Source organism: Mustela lutreola, chromosome 6 (genome assembly GCF_030435805.1).
Source record: "Mustela lutreola isolate mMusLut2 chromosome 6, mMusLut2.pri, whole genome shotgun sequence".
Lineage (NCBI taxonomy): Eukaryota > Metazoa > Chordata > Mammalia > Carnivora > Mustelidae > Mustela > Mustela lutreola.
The window spans coordinates 89127360-89151719 of record NC_081295.1 but is presented as its reverse complement, the minus strand read 5'-3'; the positions used below and the strand labels follow the sequence as shown (position 1 = coordinate 89151719).

Sequence of the window (24360 nt, the reverse complement as noted above, 5' to 3'; positions counted from 1 at the left end):
TTCTACCTCCTCCTAATCTCTGGACGGGAGAGAGGACTACTCTGGGCTGGGTCCTTCACACGGTGTCCACCCTGCACTAGGTAGCACTGTTCTGCTCTCTGTGTGTCCACCCCACCCTAGTTCTGCTCCTCCTTTGGGGGTCCCTTGTCAAGAGAGCTGGTCTCTCCAAACAGGAGGGCCAAGATGGGGGGAGGAATAACTGTACCAGCGACTTGCGGGTCTGCTCTGGCTCCTCGTGACGGACGCTGCTATTGGGGAGGGCATGCTTGCGGCACAAGGCCGGGCTGGGGTTCTGATTGGGCTACGTTCTCTGCTCTCTGGAGCAACTGGTCACCCCTAGTGGGCCTTGGCACCTGGAAAACATGGTGCTAGTTGTGAGAAGACGCCAGTGAGATGATGAACATGATTCCATGCTGGGAAGGAGACAGCAGGCCAGCTGTGTGAAGCCAGCTGTTCCACAGGGGAATACCATGGGAAGTCACTGCTCCTCAGTCCCTGAGTTCCCAGGCCTCCTGCTGCACCCCTGCTGACTGGTGCCAGGGGCAGCTAGCCTCCTCCTCTGGGGTAGACCCAGACCAAGTCACATTGGCTTCTGTGCATGTGTTTGTGGAGCCTGGAGGTCCAGAGGACTTAGCCCAGGACTTGGCTCCCAGCCCAGCATGGCAGCCAGCCTTCCTGCTCCCCTCCCCAGGTCATCGCCTCTGCCCCATGAGGTCGAGGGCAGGAATTTTCCTCTGGCGGGACGGGTGGAGTGTGAGAGGACAGCTTTCCAGGTGGAAAGTAGAGGCTGGGAGTGATGCCCAGGAGGGCGACCACCACTCCTGAGGGGTGGGGGAGCCTGCTCCGCTGATGTCCGGGTGTGGCGTCCTGATGCAATCATTTCAAAGATCATCATCAACATCAGTGAATGTTTGCTGAGTGCTCAGTTCCCTTCTTTAGAAACAGGCCCTCCCCAACCCCTGGGTTGCCCTCAGGAAAGGACTGGAGCCAGCATCCTGTCCAGGAGTGACATTTCAGGTCAGACCAGGAGGGGCCCTCCCCAAGCCCACCCCTGGGTAATAACACCACTCTACAATGGTATAAACATAGTCGACTCTCCAGAGGGCCCTGTAGACCATTTATCTCTCACAGGCTGGCCAGGCTGGATTGTTATCACCGCCGTGCAGAGAAGGAAACAGGCCAAGAGGTAAAGTGACTTGCTTTGGGCCACAAAGGTAATTAGCGGCTTGAGCTGGGGCTTCGTGCCAGGCGTGTGTCTTTCCATGCTCCCACCTGGTCTGCGGGGGCTTTGTTCCCTCAGGTGGGCTGCAGAAAGACTGTTGGGTGCTGTGGCCTGGAAGGCAGGGGCTGTAGGAGGGCCGGCAGAGGCCGCATGTCCAGTGCTTCTCCTCGGGAATCCCAGCCAGGGCCTTGCCTGGTCAACAGGAGAACGTACTCCCCCTGGAGCCTGCCAGGCGCCTGGCCCCCCACACACCCTGACCCGCCCCCTTGACTTAGTTGTTTACTTTTTTTTTTTTTTAATTTGAGTATAGTTGATGCATGCGTTATCTTCATTTTCGGTGTACAACCCAGTGAGGTGACAAGTGTATACATGGTGCTCTCTGCTTATGAGGGTCGCTTCCACCTGTCCCGTCAGTTGCTCTTTTTTTTTTTTTTAAAGATTTTATTTATTTATTTGACAGGCAGAGATCACAAGTAGGCAGAGAGGCAGGCAGAGAGAGAGGAAGAAGCAGGCTCCCTGCTGAGCAGAGAGCCCAATGTGGGGCTCGATCCCAGGACCCTGGGACCATGACCTGAGCCAAAGACAGAGGCTTTAACCCACTGAGCCACCCAGGTGCCCCCCGTCAGTTGCTCTTATAAGATCATTGACTGTATCCCGATGCTACACCCTGTACTCCTGTGACTCACTCATCCCATAGCTGGAAATCTCTACCTCCCACTCCCCTTCTCCCCTTTTGTCTGATCCCCCACCGCTCCCCTCTCGCAACCATCCATGTGTTCTCTGTATTTATAAGTGTCATTCTGCTTTTTTGTTGGTTTATTCACTTTTTCATTTTTACTTTTTTTTTTTAAGATTTTATTTATTTCTTTGACAGAGAGAGCAAGAACACAAGCAGGGGGGAATGGCAGGCAGAGGGAGAGGGAGAAGCAGGCTCCCCGCCGAGCAGGGAGCCCGACATCATGGGACTCAATCCCAGGACCCTGGGATCATGACCTGAGCCGAAGGCAGATGCTTAACCGACTGAGCCACCCAGGGCCCCTCCATTCGTCCATTGATGAACATTCAGGTCTGCCCCCCTTTCCTCCCCTAGGCCTGGGAATGGCTCCCATTCTGTGGATGGCTATGCAGGAATCAGCAGGACCCTGCCCAGCCCTGCCACCCACCCCTGACGTGTGTCTGGGTCCTCACAGGAGGCTGGCTTAGGTTAGGTCAGGGCTCTGAGCTCTGGGGAGCTCTCTGAGCAATTCCTTAAAGGGGAGTCATACTCGCTGGAGAAGGGAGTTTTATAGTGAGGGATCCCCAGACTCTGGAAGGGAGGCAGAAGGGAAGGGAGAGCTGTAGCAGGGGTGGAGGGCCTATGTGGCGGCCCTGGGGCTCTCTATCTGCAGAATCAGAGCCCAGGATGGAATTTCGTGGCTCAGCTGAGCTAAGAGCCATCCAGGGATCCTTTTGACAGGATTCTTGGAGATGTCTATCAGGTTTTTGCTCACATGCTTCCCAGGAAGGGGAGATGGCTATCTCAGAAGTCCTCCCTCCCGTCAGTGTTATAATGTCCCTAAATTCCCCTCATTAGGGCCTAATTCTGTTCGCAGACCCACACATGGCCATCTGGTCCCTCTGCCAAGGGTGCTGAACTTTGAAACTTGGCATCTCCACTTACTCACACTGGACTCCTTTGTGCTTCTGTTCCCTCACTAGTGATAGAGGAACAATAACGGTCCCTCTCTTGTGACATCGCTGTGAGGATCAAAATAAGGAAATGTCTGCCCAGCATGAACCATGGTGGCTGGCCCATAGTAAGTGCTCAGTACATGGCAAATATTTTCACCAGAACATGGTTCTTTCTGGCATAACCAGAAAGGTATCCATCCTTCTGCCCACCCCTCTGGGATCTAGTTTGGTCCAGAACAGAGTGCATTACCAAGGCTTGACCCTCCCCTTCCTTTAGCCCAACTCTTTCCTTGTTCTAGACCTTATGCTTCTGCTAATGCGGCCCAAGTTAGCACTCCCTTCACTGGCCCTTCTGGCTCTTGGGACCTTAGAGCTGGCCCAAAACACCAGGTCTTTCCATAGGAACACCTGCAGCTCTCGAGACCCCCGACCGACCCCCATCTGATATTAGAGTCCTTGGCTTAGGACTTCAAAGTCTGTTCATCCAGGTGACATTTCTTCCTGGTTGTTTGGTCTGTCCTGGAATTTAGAGGTGTCAGCTCTTGCCATGAACACAGAGGTGACTGGAGAGCATAGATGGGGACTGGGAGCATCAGAAAGAAGGGTCCAGGAGGGGGTTCTCCATGGGTCGTGGAGCAAGAATTTGGGTGCATCCCTGGGTCCTTCAGCCTAGCTCTTCTAGAAGCTGTACTCTGCCTGCTATGGTTGACAGGAAGTGTCCCTACCACTTGCCTTGCTCACCAGGTGAACCCCTCTCTTAGCCTCTCTGGGCCCAGTTTCTGTCGAGACGGACCTTGTTGACTCACTGCCCTGTGGAGGCCTATGCAGCGCGGCTGCAGAGGTCAGGTGTGTGAGAGTATGGCTCATGCTGCGGGTGGAGGTTATTATGCTCATTCTTAAGGGCTTACTAATATAATGACTGAGTTAATGAGCAGTGTGTGTTGGGGGAGGGGCCCCTTAACCCACCGGGGGCCTGCTGAGTGACAGGAGTGTTTCCTTAGCCATCCCTCTAGCTGGGGTGGCATGGTCCCTTGGGGGTGTCATTCTGTCATTCTGTTGCCTCCCTCCACCTACCCGTCTTTACCTGGCTCCATTCCTGTTTGGGTGAGAAGGCCCTAGAAGAAGCGCAGCTAGGCCAGGATGTGGAGGCAAGGAGAAGGGAACCTGGAGACTTCGACTACCTGGGGAAAGGAATGAAATGCAGTGCAACTCTAATTCTGTCTGGGTGCTGCCGGGGCTGGGCAGAGTCGGGCACCCAAGTCTGGGGAGGGCTTGGAGGGAAACGGGAGCCTGGATAGGAAGAGTGGAGGGCCTTGGACATAGGGCTGGGTGGGGGTGGGGAAGGATTTCCAGGTGTTTTTTGAGGCTCTTTGCCTCTCTGACCCAATGGGTTGGTTCTGGCCTCTTTCCTATTGAGTTCATTTCCCCCTGGGATTAAGGGCCCTGAAGAATAGATCAACATATTGATATTTCAGGCTTGGGATACGGGCATGACACACAATCGTACAGGTCTAGTGGTCTCTATTTCCCAAGAAGACACTGGACACAGCAGGCCCAGGATTCAGAATCCAGATCATGTGGACTGAGTCCTGACAAAGCCTCAACTCTCCAACACTTGCATTTGAGGAAGGGAGGCTCACAGAGACGGGAGCATGCGATGCATGAGTCTGGCTTTTGAAAGATGTGTGACCTCGAGTAGATTACTCACTGTCTCTGAACCTGTTTCCTCATCTATTTAGGGAAACTAACAACATTTACCTCATAATGCTGTGTGTTAAATGAGAAAATGCACATTAAGGGCTCAGTGGGTGCTTGGCACAGAGCCCAAGTTAAGCTCTGTTATGGTGGTCACAGTAATAGCAGGTGTTGGGGGAAAGCTCGCTAAAGAAGGTGGACGGTGAGTGGTGAGAAGGACTTAGGAGAAGTTCATCCAGACTCCTTCCTCAGAATCTGGAAAAGGGAGTATTCACCCAAGAAATCAATAGGGATAGCTTTGGGGAGTGTCAGCCCCAATCTGAGGGCAGAAGTCACAGCCCCGCCCTCACAGAGCCCCAGTCTGAGGGGAGACACAGCTCTGCTCTCAGGAACTCCAGTCTGAGGGTGGAGACACAGCCCAGCCCTCAGGGAGACCCATAGGAAAGGCCTCAATCCCTACTTTTGAAAGCCTTGCTAGGAAGAAATAGGAGACTCACACAGGAAAGGCCAGCACACCTACAAAGCCACGTCCAGACAGAAGGTATTCAAAGCAATCTCCTTGGCACTTACTCTTCAAATGCTGGTAACAGCCCCAAGACCAGGTCCGACCTTCACTCCTGCAAATGATCCCTCAGCTTTTTCTTTCTCTCTCTCTCTCTCTCTTTTTTTAAAAGATGTTATTTATTTATTTGACAGACAGAGATCACAAGTAGGCAGAGAGACAGGCAGAGAGAGAGGAAGGGAAGCAGGCTTCCTGCTGAGCAGAGAGCCCGACTCAGGGCTCCATCCCAGGACCCTGGGATCATGAACTGAGCCGAAGGCAGAGGCTTTAACCCACTGAGCCACCCAGGTGCCCCCCTCAGCTTTTTCTAAAGCTGAGACTTGATACTGACTACCTGTGAGGGGTCTTCATTCTAATTGCCCAGGGAATGGGTTGAAGCCAGAGCAAGAGGCATGGTGGGCAGTAGGTCCTCTTCAGGTTCCTCCAAACGTGGTGGGCTATGCCCCTCTTCTCCTGCAGCCTTCCACCCTGCTCCTCATGAACAAATACACAGCGAGTAACCTCTCTACTTCCTCCACCAGGGACATGGAGGATGGAAGGGACACCACCCTGCTCTCCAAAAACCTGGGATTAATCGCTTATGTGTGGAATGGCAGCTGGGCATACAAGGCTGTGTGTGTGCTTGTGAGCGTGTGCATGTGCGTACATGGGCTCAATGCCATGTACATCACTGTTTCTCAAATTGCAGCTCCCGGCCCTTTAGAAATCAGTTTTGTTGATTGAAACCAGCACTTTAGAAAGAAAGGAAATAGAAAAACTAAGGTGCACACATGTACCATGGACTGAAGTTTTGTATGGGAGGTTTTGTTTCCGGTATGTTTTATATGCATGTGTGTAAGGTTATGGTGTAAAATACATTTCTAACCGTGGTACAAAAACAAAACAAAACAAAACAAAACAAAAAAAGCCTGAAGGCCTCAGCTCTGGTGGTTGAGCCTCTGCTTCCCTCAGTAGGCCCCCTTCTCTCTCATGGCTCTATCATATCATCTGTCTACCTCAGGCCCTTTGCAGGTGCTATGTTGCCTGCCAGAGCCACTCTTCCCTACTCTTTTCAACATTCATGGTGCAGAATTCAACAGTGAGGCACATTATCTCCTCCCCTCTGCCTTCAAGGGATGCAGATACGGAAGCTCAGAGAGGTCAAGTGATTTGCCCGATATCACAGAGCTAGCAGAGGTGGGTTGGGATTTGAACCCAGGCTTCTCTGATTTCTGAGCTCAGGTTCTTGCCTTAACCCAGCCAGTCTTGCCTGGTGAGCGCCTCAGTCCTCTTCCTCCAGGTCCATGCAGTACCTTCCTCCCTGGGAGAGCAGTTGGCCCCTGTGTTTCCCAGATGATGCCTTCCTGAGGGTCTATACTCCATGTCTGGCATGGGCAACTACAAGGGGAGCTGGTCACAGCTGTGTAGACTGTCTCTGCCTATCTCTCCGGTTGGAGGCATGACCTTGGTTCTTTGGGTCTCATAGAAGCTGGAGAGCCCCTACTTATCACTAACTCCAGCCAAATCCAGCTTCTCAGGGCTGAGAGCTAGGACACCCCAAATAAAGTGGCTCTGTGGGCTCTGGCTTTGGGGAACAGGCAGGTGGCTGGAGTTTGAGAAAAAGGGGGTCCAGTCAGTTTGGAAGGAAGTTGAGCCATGGATGGGGAGCCCCCACTGGGTGGGATGGCTGACGGTGTGCTCCAATGGACATAACCACCCCTGGACAGGGCCTCGGTGGTGTGGGGAGAGGCTGGGGTTCCTGGCTGGACTTCATCTCTAGCAGACTATCCCTTGCCAGGGAGTTAAGGTCAGGGGAAAGAGGAGGACAAATCTAAACCCTAGAGACCCCAGCCTTGGGGCCCTGGGCCCTCGGGGAACTAACTACAGGCTCTGCCCCTCCCTGAGGTGCCCAGCCCAGGGGACAGGTGCCCAAGAGGCAAGGATTTCAGACTGCATTTGTGCTGCTTCCTGACCCTCCTCTCTTAGGAGTCCTTCCTTCCTACCCTTCGGTGTCCGTGAAATCATGGGTGTGATGTGTTTGTGATACATCTATACTAAATATACTGTAGTCAAGCTGGTCAGTGTGGAGCAGACCCCCAGGTGTCCCGCAAGCCTGGAGACCAAGGGCTCAGTCTCAGGATGGGAAAGGTGCCATGCCTTGTTCCTAACCAGAGACCCAAGTTCAAGAACTCAAGCACGAGTTATCAGGAAGCTGAGTTGCGAATGTGAGAATAAGTACATGAGCTTCGGGAACAGGCCCCATGAGGATCTCCAGGCATGCTTCCAGAACACCTGCCCTGACAGCCACTAGGAAATCACTTTAGTGGCCCCAGGAGCCAGTCTGTCTCTGCAGGGTTTTCTAGCCAGCTGGCAAGGAGAACACGACACACCTAGCCGGGAGGATGTGGCAAGGTATGTGGGAAGGCTCCCACGATTCTGAACGGAGTCTTGTTATCTGGAAAGACTGCACTGACCTCTAGAGACTGGATGGTAGGGGTTGCCTGGGGTCTGACGAGGAGCGTGCCCCACCGGCGGATGTGTTAGCACAACAGGCTTTGGAAGAGGTTTGGAGAAGGAGGTGTGGGTTAGAAGACCAAGCAGGTGCCATCGGGAGGAACTGGATGTCAAGAAACTATAAAAGCCTATTCCTGGCTCCAATTTAGGTGACGGTGATGACCTTCACCTTCGTTAAGTAGCAGCACAGCAGGTGTGCCCACCCAGCTTTGCATATACATTGTTTCTAGTTGGCAGAAAGAGTCACTGAAAGACCAGAAACTCTGGTCACTGGAGGTACTATGGTCTTGTCCTCAGCCTTAGTAACAAGGCATCACACACTGCCATGGTTTTGGCAGTGTGAATATAATACCTGTGTTTCTAAATTTGTAGGCATGCAGCTAATAATTTGAAATTTTTTTCTCTGCAGGCTTATCTTGTTGGCATGATTTTAGTGAGCTGAGACTATCTGCTTGGAAAGCTCCTTTCATCCTCCATTTTAATTTAAAAGTTTATGTCATTTAAAAGCAAGTCAATAAATTAAAATTTTCATCAGAGGGTTTCTTCCCCCTGCTCCCGGCCCCAGATCAGTTGTTCTTTTAGAATTTTAGATGTGTTGGTTACACAGCTGCATTTTAGGTAGCGATGTTCAGTTAATTGTTTCCCAGTTTTTGTAGTCCATGGCATTGCATTTGAATTATTTGTAAGCTAGAAGCCTTGTGGTGTGGAGCTGTCTACGATAGCCTTTTATTTTTACTTTTATTTATTTATTTATTTTTTTGAGAGAGACAAAACACATGTACCTCAGTGCCGGGTGGCAAGCAGAAGGAGAGAGAGAATCTTAAGCAGGCTCCTGGCCCAGCGTGGAGCTCAGGGTGGAGGCTCATCTCAATACCTTGAAATCATGACTTGAGCCAAAACCAAGAGTCAGATGCATAAGTGACTGAGTCTCCCAGATGCCCCTGCCACAGCCTTTTATCACAAAGTTTATAGTTGTTAAAGCTGTAATATCCTTTTAGAATTGCTGTTTTCCTTTTTTTCTATCTTCGGCTGAGTTCGCAGGTGTTCAGAGTGGTTTGACAGCTATCTAGCTGAATTCCTGGGACCAGACAAAATTAAGGTCTCCTACTCCTCTGCTATCTTGGACTCTCTCTTGCAGTATCCTTTTTCTTTTTTTTTTTTAAAGATTTTATTTATTTTGTTATTTATTTGTCAGAGAGACAGAGAGCACAAGCAGGGGTGAGAGGGAAAAGCAGGATCTCCCCCGAGCAGGGAGCCCAATGTGGGGCTCGATCCCAGGACCCTGGGATCACGACCTGAGCCGAAGGCAGATGCTTAACCCATGGAGCCACCCAGGCAGCCCTTGCTGTATCCTTTTTTAATCAGCTTCTTTTTCTTTCCTCCTTAAACATAAACATTTTCAGCTGGTGTTAAATCTAGTCTGTCCCAGATCTGTTTTACTTTCTGTTGTGTGATCATGAGTCTGTGCAGAGATATTCTCCGTAGATGGTAATACTCTACGAAAACGCCTAAAGTACAAGGTTGCCTTCTGTTCTATTCAGGGATTTTAAAAAAGTCAACCCAAAAGGGATAGTGGAGCTTCTTCATGTATGAAACAGCATATTAAATTGGAGATATTGAAGGGGTGCCTGGGTGGCTCAGGTGGTTAAGCATCCGACCCTTGAATGTGGCTCAGGCCGTGATCTCGGGGTTGTGAGATTGAGCCCTGAGTCGGACTCCATGCTCAGCACAGAATCTGATATTCTCTCTCTCTCTCCCTCTGCTTCTGCACTGCCCCTCACCCACTCGTGTGTGCTCTCTCTCTCTCTCTAATAAATAAATAAATAACTTTTAAAAAACAACTGGAGATATTGATGAATCAGCTACCACAGTAATTTGTGTTAAAATCGTATTTAAGGTAGCTGCTTTTAAGTGTATTTTATAATATTTGCTTTTGTAAAAACAATACTGGGTGATAAGATTAGAGAGAAAATGTTCATCTGTGCAGAGGGTACATTTTCTTCATTAATTATTCTGCGAAAAAACTCACAGGTTATACATACGGTATTTTCTAAAAGGACTATTAATAGAACCTTTTGAAATGAAGTAGTATAAGACTATTTTAAAAAATGACTCACTGTCAGATTGAATGCAATTTTTTTTTGCATACAGCACTGGAAAAAGTGATAAGTCATTGGTACCTCTTTACAAATATTTTTCATGGTTGCATTCATTAAATGTTATTACATTCCTGAATTTTTGCAAAAATGTATTTTATCATAACAGAATGGTATTATTTTAAAGGGTTTGAAAAACTGACGTGGTCAATTCAGAAAAGGAACTGAAGTCTGAATAAGGTCACCGCATTTATGTTTTTATTTTATTTTATTTAAATTCAATTAAGTAACATATAGTGTATTATTAATTTCAGAGGTAGATTTCAGTGACTCATCAGTTGCGTATAACACCCAGTGCTCATTCCATCACATGACCTCCTTAATGGCCATCTCCTAGCTACCCCATCCCCCCACCTCCCCTCCAGCAACCCTCAGTTTGTTTCTGACGGTTAAGAGTCTCTTATGGTTTGTCTCTCTCTCTCTGATTTTGTCTTATTTTATTTTACTCTCCCTCCCCCTATGATCCTCTGTTTTGTTTCTTAAATTCCACATATGATAGTTGTCTTTCTCTGATTGACTTATTTTGCTCAGCATAATGCCCCTAGTTCCAGTCACATTTTGCAAATGTTGAGATTTCAATTTTTTTGATGGCTGGGTAATAGTTCTATCTATCTCTCTGTCTATCTACCACATGTATATCACATCTTGTTTATACATTCATCTGTTAATGGACATCTGGGCTCTTTCCATTGTTTGCCTATTGTGGACATTGCTGCTATAAACGTTGGGGATCAGATGCTCTTTGGATGACTATGTTTGTATCCTTTGGGTAGGTAAGGTCATCAAATAAAACACATACACATATGCATATATATGTATATATACTTGACTGATGGGGGGAGTGACTTTCAATGTGTATAGGTCTTCTAATTCATAAACATTTCTTGTTTCAGATATGTTTTTACATATCTGATTTTACCTATTTATAGTCAATATTTTTACATATTTATAGTCATGCATGGTAAAGAGTGTGTTTAAATTGTTATAAACAATAATGCAGGGGCACCTGGGTGGCTCAGTGTGTTAAGCCACTGCCTTCGGCTCAGGTCATGATCTCAGGGTCCTGGGATCGAGTCCCACATGGGGCTCTCTGCTCAGCAGGGAGCCTGCTTCCCTTCCTCTCTCTCTGCCTACCTCTCTGCCTACTTGTGATCTCTCTCTGTCAAATAAATAAATAAAATCTTAAAAAAAAAAAACAATAATGCATCATAAGAGACTGTGCTGATCTTGTGTAACTAAGGACTATGAATGAATTTGGTTGGTTTTTGGTGTTGTGAACTCAATGTGTTTACATAATCAGGGCCCTCATTTCCCCTGAGGTAATCACCTTTTAAGTGGCCCTTGAAATGGTATTTTAAGATTACTTTACCCCAGAGCTTTTTGGTTTTTGACTTCTGCATTTAATTAATTAATTAATTTATCAGAGAGAGAAAGAGAGCACAAGCAGGGGGAGTGGCAGGCAGAGGGAGAAGCAGACTCCCTGCTGAGCAGGGGGCCCAACGAAGGGCTCGATCCCAAGACCCTGGGATCATGACCTGAGCCAAAGACAGAAATTTAACTGACTGAGCCACCCAGGCGTCCCTGCACGTAATTTTTTAAAAATAACATGATGATGATAATACATTTTTCTCTATTGCTTCCAGATAGGGGCTTTTTCCCACCAGTAATTAAGAAGAAATGCTATTAAATGTTCATATTGTCATCCTTCCATAAATATTTGACTTTTCCTATCATTCAGCACACTGCTGCTTCTCTCTTAATGCCAGAGTTAAGATCTTTTTTCTCCAAGAGTGCAGGCTTTGAAAACTTTTATTAAGTTATTGCTACAATTTGATATTTTTCCATAATCTATATTTTTAAAAAATCACATCACGGCATCATATGTCTAAACTCGTCTCCATTAAAACTTGCCTTAAGCTACCAGATTGCCTTTGCCACCACTAGCCATACTGTATGTTTGTTTGTTTAATTTACTTTCATGATAAACTCTCATGTCATGAAAAATAAATAAATAAATGTATTATGATCAACCCAGAATACATGCTGGTCCTTATCTCCTGTGAGGGCATCTCTTCTTCCCTGCTGGGGACAGTGGTATCACAGACCACCCTGCCGGGTCCCCATCAGTTGGGAACTCCCTGGCAGGGACCCCTCCCTTCTTCATTTCGGGGGAGGGGCTCTCCTAGGACGGGTGTCCTATCTCCTTTCTTCTCTTCCCCCTGCTCCCATGGTGACTTTATAAAACATGATTGGAAGTACTACACGCACACAGAAAGGTGTGCAGAACGTGAGTTCTGCTGACTTCAACAGACCTCGTAAGGGGAGCCCCGGTCAAGAAACAGAACATTGTCTGTGCCTCCCCAGGTCCCTTTTCCTCTTCAGCCCCGCCGCCAGCCCTGATCCATTAAGAGAGAGACTCCGACTCAGCTGCAAGGTCTTGGGGGCCTGCCCCTGCTAGAACTTTCACAATCACAGGCCTTATTAGATGGTTGCCGCAAGCCTGGGGGCTGATGTTATCCCCACTCCCAGTCAGGGAAGCTCCGCTGGGAAAGGGTAAGTGTATTGCTGGGGACAGGGGGTCAACAAGTGGTGGACACTGGTCTTCTCAAGGGAATTGCATGTCACCCGTGACCGTCTCATTCTTTAATTTGTGCAAAGAGGGGTGAGGAAGAGTTCGTGGTAGGGTCCATATATCATAAGAAATACAGGTATGTGGACATCTCTGAGATTTGCCTGGAAGCATCCCTCGCTGCTTCTGGGGCCTTCTGTCTGCACCCTTCATAATGCTTCCCAAGGGAGCCTCCAGGTTCTCTCAGGGCCCTGCTGTGGGCTGCAGTTGGCTGGTCCGGGAGTGGGTCAAGGATTCAAGGAATTCGTCTGGGAATGCTGATTTCCTTCTTTCTCTGGAAGTGTGCAAGTCAGCTGGCTGTGGTCAGTAATGAGGAGAAAGCCGGTGTGCAATGGGAGAGGGGGTGGGGGACAGAAGCAAAGCAGGAATGAGAAGAAGCTGGAAGGGCCTAGTGCGGTTTGCAATCCGGCTTCCAGTTGACCCAGAGATCCTACCCCATTCTTCCACTTCCTGCACCTGGGTGGCCATGTGACATGCCCCCCACCATCCCACACAGCCCCACTCCAACTTTCCACGTAAGCCAGTCAGGTGAGTTGTGTCCAGGGAGCGAGAGTATGTTAGTCCATAGAACAGAGAGGAAATAATCAGTCTGTCTATTTCTCCCTGTCTGTACACAGAGTTCAGGTTCCAGCTGTTTGAGATACAGATGGCTGAAATGGCCTCCGGTTAAGATAATCCAACTTGTGGGATGGTTGTGAGGGTTGTCTGATGGAACAAATACGAAATACCAGGCCCCACACACTTTCTCATGATGCAATGGATACCAGCCCTCTATCTGATAAGATGTTTACAAATATCTTCTCCCATTCGGTAGGCTGCCTTTTAGTTTTGTTGATTGTTTCCTTTGCTGTGCAAAAGCTTTTGGGTGTCCTTGGTAGGAAGTGGCCGTGGATGACATCTAAGGTGTCTTCAGACTGCACATCCCCCGATTCAGAGGCACTGAAGGATGGGCAGAATTTGGACGCGTTAGATGGGAGAGAATCTGTGGACCCCCTGCTCCATGGAGTGCAGTCCCTCACTCCTTGCCTTCCATCCCGGAGTCCAGCGTGTCCCTGGGGGGCTGCAGGAGGAATGGGAGCTGCTTTGGCTTTGAGACACCATCAGGCAGGTCCATCCCATTCTGTGCCAGTCCTGGGAAGACCTCTAGTGCCCTCTCTCCCTCCCCCATCACAGGGCTAGGGGAGGCTCTGGTGCTCTGGCTGGGCAGTGCCTGGTGGCAGCCAGAGGCAAATCTCCCCCAATGGCTGGATTATATCCGTGTTTGCAGGCCTGGCTGTGGCCTTCTGCCTGGACCTGAGGGCCTGACTAGGGTTTGGAGCCCTGCGTGTGCGGTACAAGGTGGCAGAGATGGGGAGAACTTGGGAACTTTTTCCACTCACCCCAAACTGGGGAGCTTTCCTGTGCTAGGCTGGTGGGCATTGGGCCAGCTCCTGGTCATCTCAGCTAATGAGAAACTTGTAGCTGGGAAGCAAGTTGGGCTGGGGGGGTAGAGAGAGAGAGAGAGAGGCAAAAGGTGGACCACACTTACAGGCGGGACAGGGGCACATGGCGGCTTGGAGGACAGTAACGGGGGAAGGAGCACTACAGACAGGGGCAGAGCCTCTGTGGGGCTAGAGAAGAGAGACAAGGAGGAAGAGAGGCAAGGTCTGGCCTTTCCCCTCCTCCCCTGCCCCAGGCCTCTTGTTGTTGCTGAGCTGTTCCAGAGGCCAGTGTGATTTACATCACGGGTGTGTCCTGAGCACCTGCTGAGCTATGATGACAGACTGTCCAATTTGAACTCCGTTGGACTGGGTAGCCTCCAAAGCTGCTGCAAATAGCTCTGACCTCAGCCATCGGCACGTCAGCCCCACCACTGGCCTCAGGGCTAAGGCTCCAGCCGTCATCACACCACCAGCAGCGTCTCACTACCCCCATGGAATTGCCAGCATCTTAGGTACTGGCCCCATTTCCCAGCCACCCGATCAGGCTCCCACAAGGTTTGGGGGAGCTGGGAACCAGGACTTGAGTCAGACCTCCGAGGGCATCACCTATGCACCAGTGACTCTCAACAATTTGGGCCCCTCAGGGTACAATGGGCAATGCCCGGAGACGTTGGTTCACAACATTTGGACTGCTGGTGGCATCACTGGGTAGAGGCCAGGGAAGGCGCTAAACATCTCAACAGCACGGAGCAGCCCCCCGACAAGGAATTCCCAAATGGCAATAGTACGGAGGCTGAGAAACCCATCTCTGGAGGCCCTGTGGCCCTCCATGGACCTGACTCTGGCCCTCATCCCGAACTGTCACATCATGCTTCCATTCCTGGACAAGAAGAAACCCTCACCAGTGCATCTTTTCTTTTTTTTTTTTTTAATAGATTTTATTTATTATTTATTTGACAGAGAGAGAAATCACAAGTAGGCGGAGAGTCAGGCAGAGAGAGAGAGAGAAGCAGGCTCCCGCTAAGCAAAGAGCCCGATGCGGGGCTCGATCCCAGGACACTGAGATCATGACCTGAGCCGAAGGCAGCGGCTTAATCCACTGAGCCACCCAGGCGCCCCCACCAGTGCATCTTAATGGAAACCCCTATTATTCACACTTCTTGGCCCCCACAGCTTGCATTCAAAAGGGCACAAGATGAAAAGTCCTCTGTGGCCACCCTCAAGAAGGAAGACACACAGGGGCGTCTGGGTGGCTCAGTCAGTGAAGCGGCTGCCGTCAGCCCAAGTCATGATCTCAGGGTCCTGGAATTGAGCCCTGCGTCAGGCCCCCTGCTCCATGCGGAGCCTGCTTCCCCTTCCACTCTGCCCCTCTTCCCCTGTGTGCTCTCCTTCTGTCTCAAATAAATAAATTGGAAAAAATAAAAAAAAAGAAGGAAAACATCCAGAAACAGCTAATAGGCGGAGCTCAGGTGCACCTGGGATTGAAGTCAGGCTTTTGCCTGGGGCCGGGAGGCAGGGACCTGGGGGTATAAAGGCAGAAGGAGAACTCAGGCATCCACTTAGTGCAACAGCCCAACTTGGAGCAGCCCTTCTTCTGTGGCCAGTTGGGAACCGGCATCATGGAGTGGATGGTGGTGGCCTTGGTCAGCTTCCAGCTCTTAGAGGCGGCAGTTATCAAGTGAGTCTGGGGCCTGGCTGCTGGAGCAGGAGTTTGGGCAGGAGTCTGGAGCCCTGTGAGGGGTAACCTGGCCAGTGGCCTCCCCACCAGGCTCCACTCCAGAGTTTCCGCTGGGACAGGGAGGGCTTCCTGAGCAGGTGTAAGCCGGGGACTCAGAGGTCGGATGAGCTACAACTTTGCCCTCATGAAATGTCTGTAACTGAACCAAAGGAGAGTTTGTCCTGCCCTGTAAGCCAATAAGAAATGTGACCCAGAGTTTTTGCCATGAAGCAAGATCGGTGTGGTGCTGCCTGGGAGCGTGGGGAGCTAATGCTCAAAAGTCCCGAATGCGCCGATGGTTTGCAAGTGAGGGTTTTTAAGGGGGAAATAATCAGAGACAAGGGGCTTGAGGTAGTGGATTCTTCTGAAGGGTCAGGGACTGGGTCAACCTCTAGACTGAATGACTTGTCTTTCTGGCACTGGTCTGGTTTCTTTCTTTCTTTCTTTTTTATTTGTAAAGATTTTATCTATTTGTTGGAGATAGAGAGAGTGAGAGAGAGCACAAGCTGGGGGAGAAGCAGGCAGAGGGAGAAGCAGGCTCCCTGCTAAGCAAGGAGCCCAATGTGGGACTTGATCTCAGGACCCCAGGATCACGACCTGAGCCGAAGGCAGATGCTTAACCGGCTGAGCCACCCAGGCGCCCCTGGTTTGTCTGGTTTCATCAGCTGTGACTGGGTGGCCCTCTCCTTCCCTGCTCTGAATCCGCTAAACACCCCAGCAATGTGTGTCAGTGATGCTGTCTTTGTTAGCAAAAGCTGGGGCCACACACTTTGTGATTGTGCAGGCTAATTCATTTCTTACTCTCTTGGGCTTCCTTTTCATTATCTTAAGCAAAGCATCCTGGTGTGTTCCCCATAATCCTTCACTACAGGCTACATGCCTTGCTGAAGACTTAATCTGCTGGCGGGTGCACTTCCAGGCAAAGGAAAAAGCACAGCTGCTTCCCCATCTGATGAGAAAAGATGGACCTGGGACAGAGTCGGGGTGACTGCTGTCCAAATAGACACTGAACGGCAGGTGTGCTTTCTTCCACAGAAAGGAACGATGATTTCTGGATAGGCAGATGTTTGCTAAAAACTCCCTTAAGGCCCACGATTTATTTAGCAGATGGCACAGGCATGTAAGCAGAGACAGCAGGAACGTTACGTGCACCTGCAGAGACGTCAGAAGAAAGGGGGCGAGAAGGCGTGGCTCCCAGGACCTGGGAGGGTGCCTGGCCTGCACAAGGCTGCCCGTCTCACCCATGAGGACCGATGCCGATACCTGCTGAAGACAAGGCTCCTCGAAGAAACCTGTGTGTGATACGCAAGTTCCGGGGAAGCGGCGAGCCCAAGCAACCATCAGTCTTCAAAGCTCAACGTGAATGGGTTCCGTGCAGAATGGAGGGCGAAAGTGGGGTCTTGAGGGAATGGGGAATCAGGTGGGGAAAGAAATGCAAAGAGCAGGACTTCTGGAGCCCGGAATGAGCCTGGGTGGACCCACAGAGACCTCCGAGGCGATGGCAGCAAGCAGGTCTTGAAGGAGGAGAACCCGAGGGAGATGGGGGGCAGAAGTGCAGACTTCATCATCCAATTCATCCAATTCATCCAATTCCAGGGTGGATCTGGGTTCCAGACCACCCAGGCCAACTTCTACTGCGCCTGCATCGGGAGAAGAGCAGTGACTGGCCCCAGGCCAGACAATTCGAGGCAAGGGCAGACACAGGATCCTTTCTTCTGAGTCCCAGTCTAGTGCTGTCCCCCATACCCATGCTGTGTCTTAGTCATCCAGGACCAGGTGCCGGAGGGCCACCACCGGAGGGGACTGGGGTGAACTCTGCTATCTCTGAAATCTTTCTTAAAATGCATATCTCCTGGGCCGCCTAGCTGGATGACTCGGTAGAGCACGTGACCTTTGATCTTGGGGTCCTGAGTTCAAGCCCTACACTGGACGTAGAGCTTACTTACACAAAAACAATGCACATATCCTGCCAGGGCTAATGGCCAAAGTCCTCCTTGCCTTCCAGGGAAGGAATTTATGGGATATCTCAGAGCAAAGGGCCAGGATAGGATGTAGACCCTCGAGATGGGATGTGGGCATGCATCAGGGAAGGTATTTGTTTTCTGAATCGTGTAACAAGTCCTGTGAAGAGCTTTGAAGAGAGGGAGAGGGAAAGAGAGAGGCAGAGGGAGAAAGAAACAGAGGGACAGACCTAGGGAAAGAGACATAGAGACAGAGAGAAACGAAGGGAGCTGGGGCCAGAGCAGGAGCGAGAGGGAGACACACACAGAGACACAGTGATGGGCACAGGGGACACGGGGGCTGGGGCCTGAGGGATGCGGTTGGAGGTGGCACGGCAGGGAGGGATGGAGGAACCAGGACTGTCAGAGGTGCTGTAGGAAGTAGGGAGGGCCCTGCCCTGACGCCAGGCCTTCTTCAGAGTCCCCCTGAGGAAATTAGAGCCTGTCCGTGCAACCATGAAGGAGAAGGGCTTACTGGGGGAGTTCCTGAGGACCCACAAGAATGACCCTGCCCAGAAGTACCACGTTGGCGATCTCGGCATGGTCTACGAACCCCTGGCCTATCTGGATGTGAGTCCTGACCCTCCGTGGGGGTTCCCTCTCCTTGGGGCCAAAGACTGAGGCCGGACTCCCAGGGGTGTGCCGAGCTATCTCTCTGTACCCTCCCACCTGGCGCCTGCGTCCTGCTCCCTTCTCTCACACCTGCCAGCCCCCACTGAGGGTCTGTGTGTTCTGGGCAAGTACGGAAGATAGGCTTGGGCCTCTTCCTCGGTGGCAGGTTGTAGAGCAAGGGCTCTGTCCAAGGAGGAGGCTGGGCCTGAGGGTCTCTGTATCCCTCCAGAGCTAACAGCCTGCCCCATGGCCCCCCAGAGTCTATACCTTGGAGAAATCGCCATCGGGACCCCACCGCAGAACTTTCTGGTCCTTTTTGATACCGGATCCTCCAGTCTGTGGGTGCCCTCGGTCCAGTGCCAGAGCCAGGCCTGTGGTAAGTGCAGGGCTCGCTAGGGAGAGTGGTTGGCAAGGGAGGGCGCAGACCGCCTTGGGGGGAAGGGGCAAGAGATGGTGGGGTCTGAGGGCTTTAATCCTGAGAGTCAGGTACTTGGCCAGGGTCAAGGGGCATGTGCAGGACCGAAGGAAGAGGCTGGCCCTAGGTCTGGGTGGTCTGTTTGTCTTCCTTCTCACCAACACATGCTCCTTCACCTGCTCCAGTCCGCCCTCTGCCCCCCAGCTCCAACCATCCCACTCTGCTCTGCTCCATTCTGTTCCCTGTAGACGACACCATTCCCTCTCACCAAAGTCAGCAACAGTCTTTCCATGTCACTCCACTCCGCTGCTTACTAAGTTCTCACCGCGTGTCTCCTAGACGCAGGGGAGAACAATGCAAGAGCTGGTCCCTGTCTTGTAGCCGTATTTGTAGACAGGCCAAGTTCCTCTCCTTAACGCTGCCTTGGTCCCTGCCAGAGCCTGGGGGTTTGGGTCCTGACACTTCTAATCCAAAGAGTCCCTCACTGGTCACGTCCAGGTTTTTGACAGGGTGAGGGTGGAGGGAACACAGGGATCCCCTGGACGTTCATTTGCTCCCACAGATGATGAGTGATTTCTCGGGGGGGGGGGATCTGCAAGGAGGGGGCAGGGAAGCAGAGAAGGATGCTAGGCCACTTACCTACCAAGGGTCACGGTCAAAGAACAACACAAGATTCTGCAAGTCAGGGACGCCTGGGTGATTCCAGCATCCTGGAATCGAGTCCCACATCGGGCTCCTTGCGCGGCGGGGAGCCTGCTTCTCCCTCTGCTTCTGCCTGCCATTCTGTCTGCCTGTGCTCGCTCTCTCTCCCTCTCTCTCTCTGATAAATAAATAAAATCTTTAAAAAAAAAAAAAAAAGATTCTGCAAGTCAGAGGGGGCTTTGAGGCCAAGCCTGGCCACCCTCACATAGGCCTTCCTGTGCTTCCTGAACCCCGAGACCATGTGTCCTGGGATGCTGGGGCCCCGGGATGGGAGCACAGGCTGGGACTCGGGGGGGCAGCCCTCCGCCTGCTGGCCTGTCTCCCCAAACTCTCCTTCAACTGTAGCCACTCACTCCCGCTTCAACCCCAACGCGTCCTCGACTTACTCCAGTCACGGGCAGACCTTCTCCGTGCAGTATGGCAGCGGCAGCCTCCGTGGTGTCTACGGCTATGACACTCTGAGGGTGAGCCGGGCTGCAGGCCACTCTGTGCCCCAGGATGTGGGAGTTGTCCCTGGGGCTCTGACTTGGCCTGGAAGCTCTCAGACCTGAGTCTGATGGGAGTTTAGCCCGACCTGAGAATACAGAGAAAACCTAGTGCTCTACTGAGTACAAACCCGCCGATGAGTACACCAAGTGCCCCTCCATGCCGTCCCCTTCGCACACTGAGTGCCCCTGATGGAGGGGATGACCTAGTCCTTTAGTGAAGGAGCTTAAACCAGGGGAGGGGGGTCAGGGGGAAGAAGATGGCGGGGGGTGGTGGTGGCTGCAGCAGCAGCCAGAGAAGGCCACTTGAGAGAAAACTTGGCTCTTGCAAGATGTATCAAGAAGGCAAGGGGCAGGTGGTGGGGTTATAGACATTGGGGAGGGTATGTGCTATGGTGAGTGCTGTGAAGTGTGTAAACCTGGTGATTCACAGACCTGTACCCTTGGGGCTAATAACACATTACATATTTATTAAAAAAAAAAAAAAGAAGAAGAAGAAGAAGAAGGCAAGGGGCCGGGGTGAGGGAGGGATGAACTAGGGAGCCTCGAGGGTCTTTGTGGGGGAGGGTATGGGGAGGTGAGTGGAGTTCCACTTATCCTCTCCCATCCCCCGTGTCCCTTCCAGGTCCAGAGCGCTCAGGTCCCCAACCAGCAGTTTGGCCTTAGTGAGCACGAGCCAAGTCCCTATTTCCTCCAGTTCAAGTTTGATGGCATCATGGGCCTGGCCTACCCAGCCCTGGCAGAGGGTAGGAGCGCCACGGCTCTGCAGGGCCTGCTGCAGGCTGGCCTCCTCTCCAGCCCGGTCTTCAGCTTCTACCTGGGCAGGTAAGATACTGCTTGCAGGGTGGGGGGGTGTTCCTGAGCTCCCAGGCAACTCCCCCCATCCCCAGACAAGTGAGCTCAATGCTTTGGGGGTTGGGGGCTTCCCATCAGGCATTTGGCTTCAGCTCCTACTGTGTCTAGGACTTTCCTCCTGGGCTGTCCTCTCCTGTCCAACTGTCCCCCTAGCCATATCCTTTCCCTCATCTCTGTGTCTGTCCCCAGCCCACTCAGACTTCGCGTTTCATCACCAGTTCAGAATCGTTCCTTCTTCTGGGTGAACTTAGCTTTGAGTAGGCTGCTCGTTCTGGATACCTCTTGGATTTACCTCCTGCCCAGAGCTGCAGTTAGCTCACTGCCTTCTGGACACTTCTTTCGTGTACAATTTATTGCTTCATCTCCTTTGATGTATTGTTCTCTCCAGGTCCTGGAGTCTTCTGGTCAAGGTTCATAGTTTGCCCATAATAGGGTGTTTTTCTCACCGCAAACACAAGCCATGCAGCCGCTTCATGTCGGTGCCTGGGAGCCAGGTGGTGGGGGTGGAGTCAGTGGCCTGTGGGGGACTTTCTTTCCTCTCCCAGAGTTAGCCAGCCACCTTCTGGAGATAGTCAGCATGTACTCTCTCACCTTAATCTCCTGAGTCTGACTATCAACAGTGTCACCCTGTTCCTAATGCTGCTGATTTAGTCTCACCTCTGATTACAGTTCATTCTGAGTTTTGCCCTTAGGAGCTCTGCCCAATTCCACACTCAGGTTCGGCTCCCAGGGGAGGCTGAAAGGACCAGGGAATACACTTCTCTCCTCTTTGCCAAGGCTCTACCTCCTTCCAGTCCCAGCAGAAAAATGACAAGTGGGGCTCAGGGTGAGACTCCCAGTGACATAGGACAATAGTAGCAAGAACTGGAAGAGAGAGAAGGGTGTGTGGGATGGGGGGGGCCACACAGCCAGCAGCTTCCCCTGAGGCCCTGCATCTGGAACCAGAGGCACTGGGAATTCTGAGGGGCTCAGCTTGGAGCTGCAGTGATAAAGGGGGATACAACTCCTTCCCTCAGCAAGCCTAGTGTGACGGGGAGACACAGTGTTGTCCTTGGGGGCCCAGTCTGAGGGAGGAGACACAGCCCTGCCTCAGGGAGCCCCAGTCTGAAGAAGGGAGACATAGACCAGTCCTCAGGGACCCCAGTCTGAGGGGGGAGACACAGCCCTGCCCTCAGGAACCCCAGTCTGAGGCGAGACATAGACCTGCCCTCAGGGACCCCAGTCTGAGGGGAGACATAGCCATGCTCTTAGGGACCCCCAGCCTGCAGCCAGGGCAGGACCTCTATTTCCCTTTGAAGATGAATGTTCAACAGGAAATCTTTTCTATAGCGATTTCCCTGATTCACCCTTCCCTTTCCCTTCTGCAGAGGCATGAGCTCTCAGAATGGAGCAGTTCTCATATTTGGAGGGATAGACCACAGCCTGCACAGTGGACCGATCTACTGGGCCCCCGTCACCCAGGAGCGCTACTGGCAGATTGGCATTGAGGAGTGAGTCTGTGCTGGAGCTTGAAGACCTGGCAGGCTTCGAGGCATTTCATGTTATGCACCCACAGACTCTCTCTCTCTCTCACACACACACACACACATACACACACAGAGGTAGGTACTTCTAGGAGGTACACATAGGAGACCCCTGAAGTCTTCCCCCACAAAGCCACAGCTATCCTCTGCTGGAGACTGAAGGCCCAGCTCAGCCTGGAAAAGTGGGTGAGGTGGGCACAATGTAAATGGGGTAGGTCTGGAATCTGAAACATTCTAAACCCTGTGGTTCAACACTATGTGCTTACTAATTGGAAACTATGATGTTTTTTGGGGGGAGAATTAATGTGGTCATAGTTAAACCGTTCAGTGACACCGGCTTTCAGCGTTTCTAGAACCTTCCTTGGAACTTTAAATAACAACGTTCCATGGCCATTTAGGTGGCTTTGAAAAGACTCTGAATGGTGTGAGGCAGGGGGATGGTTGGAAGGACCTCTGCAGAATCCTTACCTCCAGGTATACCACAATTCTGTGGCTGTGGCTGTTTGTCCCTTGGGGGTGCGGGAAAGCCAACTTCCTAGATTCCCTGAGCTGGAGATGCTGAAGGCGTTCATCTCTTCATCATCCAGGTTCCTCATTGGTGGCCATGCCACGGGCTGGTGCTCCCAGGGCTGTCAGGCCATTGTGGACACAGGCACATCTCCGCTCACTGTACCCCAGCAGTACCTGAGCGCCCTTCTGCAGGCTACAGGGGCCCAGGCTGACCAGTACGGACAGGTGTGTCTAGTAAAGGCATCCTCCTTCTTTCAGAGAGGCCCCCTGGGAGGCATTTATGATTCTTCTGGAAATAGCCCCACTCTTGGCCTCCTGCTCCTAGTTGTCCCAAAGCCCTGGAGGTGGGTGGGTGGGGGCTTGGGAGAACTGGGGCTGGGGGCTGGGTCTTGAGCTGGGAGGGTAATGGGTGGCTACTATTGGGGCAGAATTTCCTTGGAGCTTCAGCCCTTCCAAAGTAATGGGCTAAACACTTTTCAGGCTTTGGAGTAAGATCAAACTAACTGGACTGTGGGACCAAGCAGGGCCCCAGCGGGATCAAGGGCACTGAGGGGAGGGGGTTGGCAGGTCCTCTCAGGTGGGCGATGCAGCACCTGGGGCCTTGTTCCTCTCTGCAGTTTACCGTGGACTGTAACAACATCCAGAACCTGCCCACCTTGACCTTCCTCATCAGTGGTGTGCATTTCTCCCTGCCCTACCACTCCTACGTCTTCACAGTGAGTCTGTAGGGACGCGACGGCTGTGAGGAGGGGCCGGGGGCCCGAGATACCGGGTCTCCTCACCACATGCTATCCCCCAGCTCTTCGTGAGCCCCACTTTATTTTCTGCCTTCACTGGTTCCAAACCCCTACACTGGCACGAGGCCGCGAAACAGAAGAGTGCCATCTATTATTGATTACTATTACTAATGAGTGTGGAGAGGCGCTGGGGTATGGGTTGTGTACTCACTAGGGTAAGCCCTATGGGAAGCATTTTGCCTACACCATCCCGCTGAACTGTCAGACCATTTGAGGAAGGGGGTGCTAATTTCTATTTTACAAGTGAAAACTTGGAGGTCCAGAGAGGTTAAGAAACAGACGCAAGGCTACACAGCTAGTCGGGGTGAAGCTCAGGTTGGAAGCTGAATTGGTCTGGCTTCAAGGCTTCGCCAGCAGGCTGACCTCCTCCAGATGGGGAGCAAAAGGGAGGTGGATGGGAACTTGGGGAGAGGAGACTGCAGACGGTCACCACAGCCTGCTTCCATCCATTGCAGAAATCCCTCCTACTCTGGGGCTCAGCTGGCCTGTGAGCCCCCAGGGGTCACAAGCCTGGCTCCCTCGTTTCTGCATTTCGCGCTCCTGGCCTGGGGCTCAGGGCTGAGCAGGGCCAGGTCCAAGGAATGAGCGCTGCCCTTCCGTGTTGTGCAGGGAAATGGCGTTTGCACCATTGCGGTCCAGGCCACCTACCTGCCCTCCAGCAGTGGCCAGTCCCTGTGGATCCTCGGGGGCGTCTTCCTCAGGTCCTACTATTCCATCTTCGACATTGGCAACAACAGGGTGGGCTTTGCCACTGCCGCCTAGACTCAGCACCTAGATGCCTGGCTTCCTTCTTCCTCTCCACCCTCAGCCCTGCAGGCGCTACTTCTCTGGAATCAGCCTTCTTTCTCTGGCTTTGGGGCTTTCTGTCCTAATAAATAGTTTTTCTGCATGTTGG

At 51.7% G+C, this 24360-nt stretch overlaps 1 protein-coding gene and 1 pseudogene across 2 annotated transcripts; both read left to right on the top strand.

The window, feature by feature from the left end:
- Window positions 1-1103: 1103 nt before the first annotated feature.
- Window positions 1104-24348, top strand: PGC (progastricsin). Of its 2 annotated transcripts, XM_059176361.1 has the most exons (9): window positions 15469-15527; window positions 17986-18136; window positions 18437-18554; window positions 19641-19759; window positions 20406-20605; window positions 22003-22125; window positions 22746-22893; window positions 23286-23384; window positions 24075-24348. In XM_059176361.1, exons 1-9 carry the CDS (start codon window positions 15469-15471, stop codon window positions 24225-24227), a joined length of 1170 nt encoding a protein of 389 aa, XP_059032344.1. In that variant the 3' UTR covers window positions 24228-24348. The 2 variants fall into 2 exon arrangements, with proteins under 2 accessions (XP_059032345.1, XP_059032344.1); XM_059176362.1 differs by lacking the exons at window positions 15469-15527; window positions 17986-18136 and adding an exon at window positions 1104-1186 and having other exon boundaries at window positions 18408-18554.
- On the top strand, window positions 5676-7821 carry LOC131834626 (core-binding factor subunit beta-like; annotated as a pseudogene).
- Window positions 24349-24360: the final 12 nt, after the last annotated feature.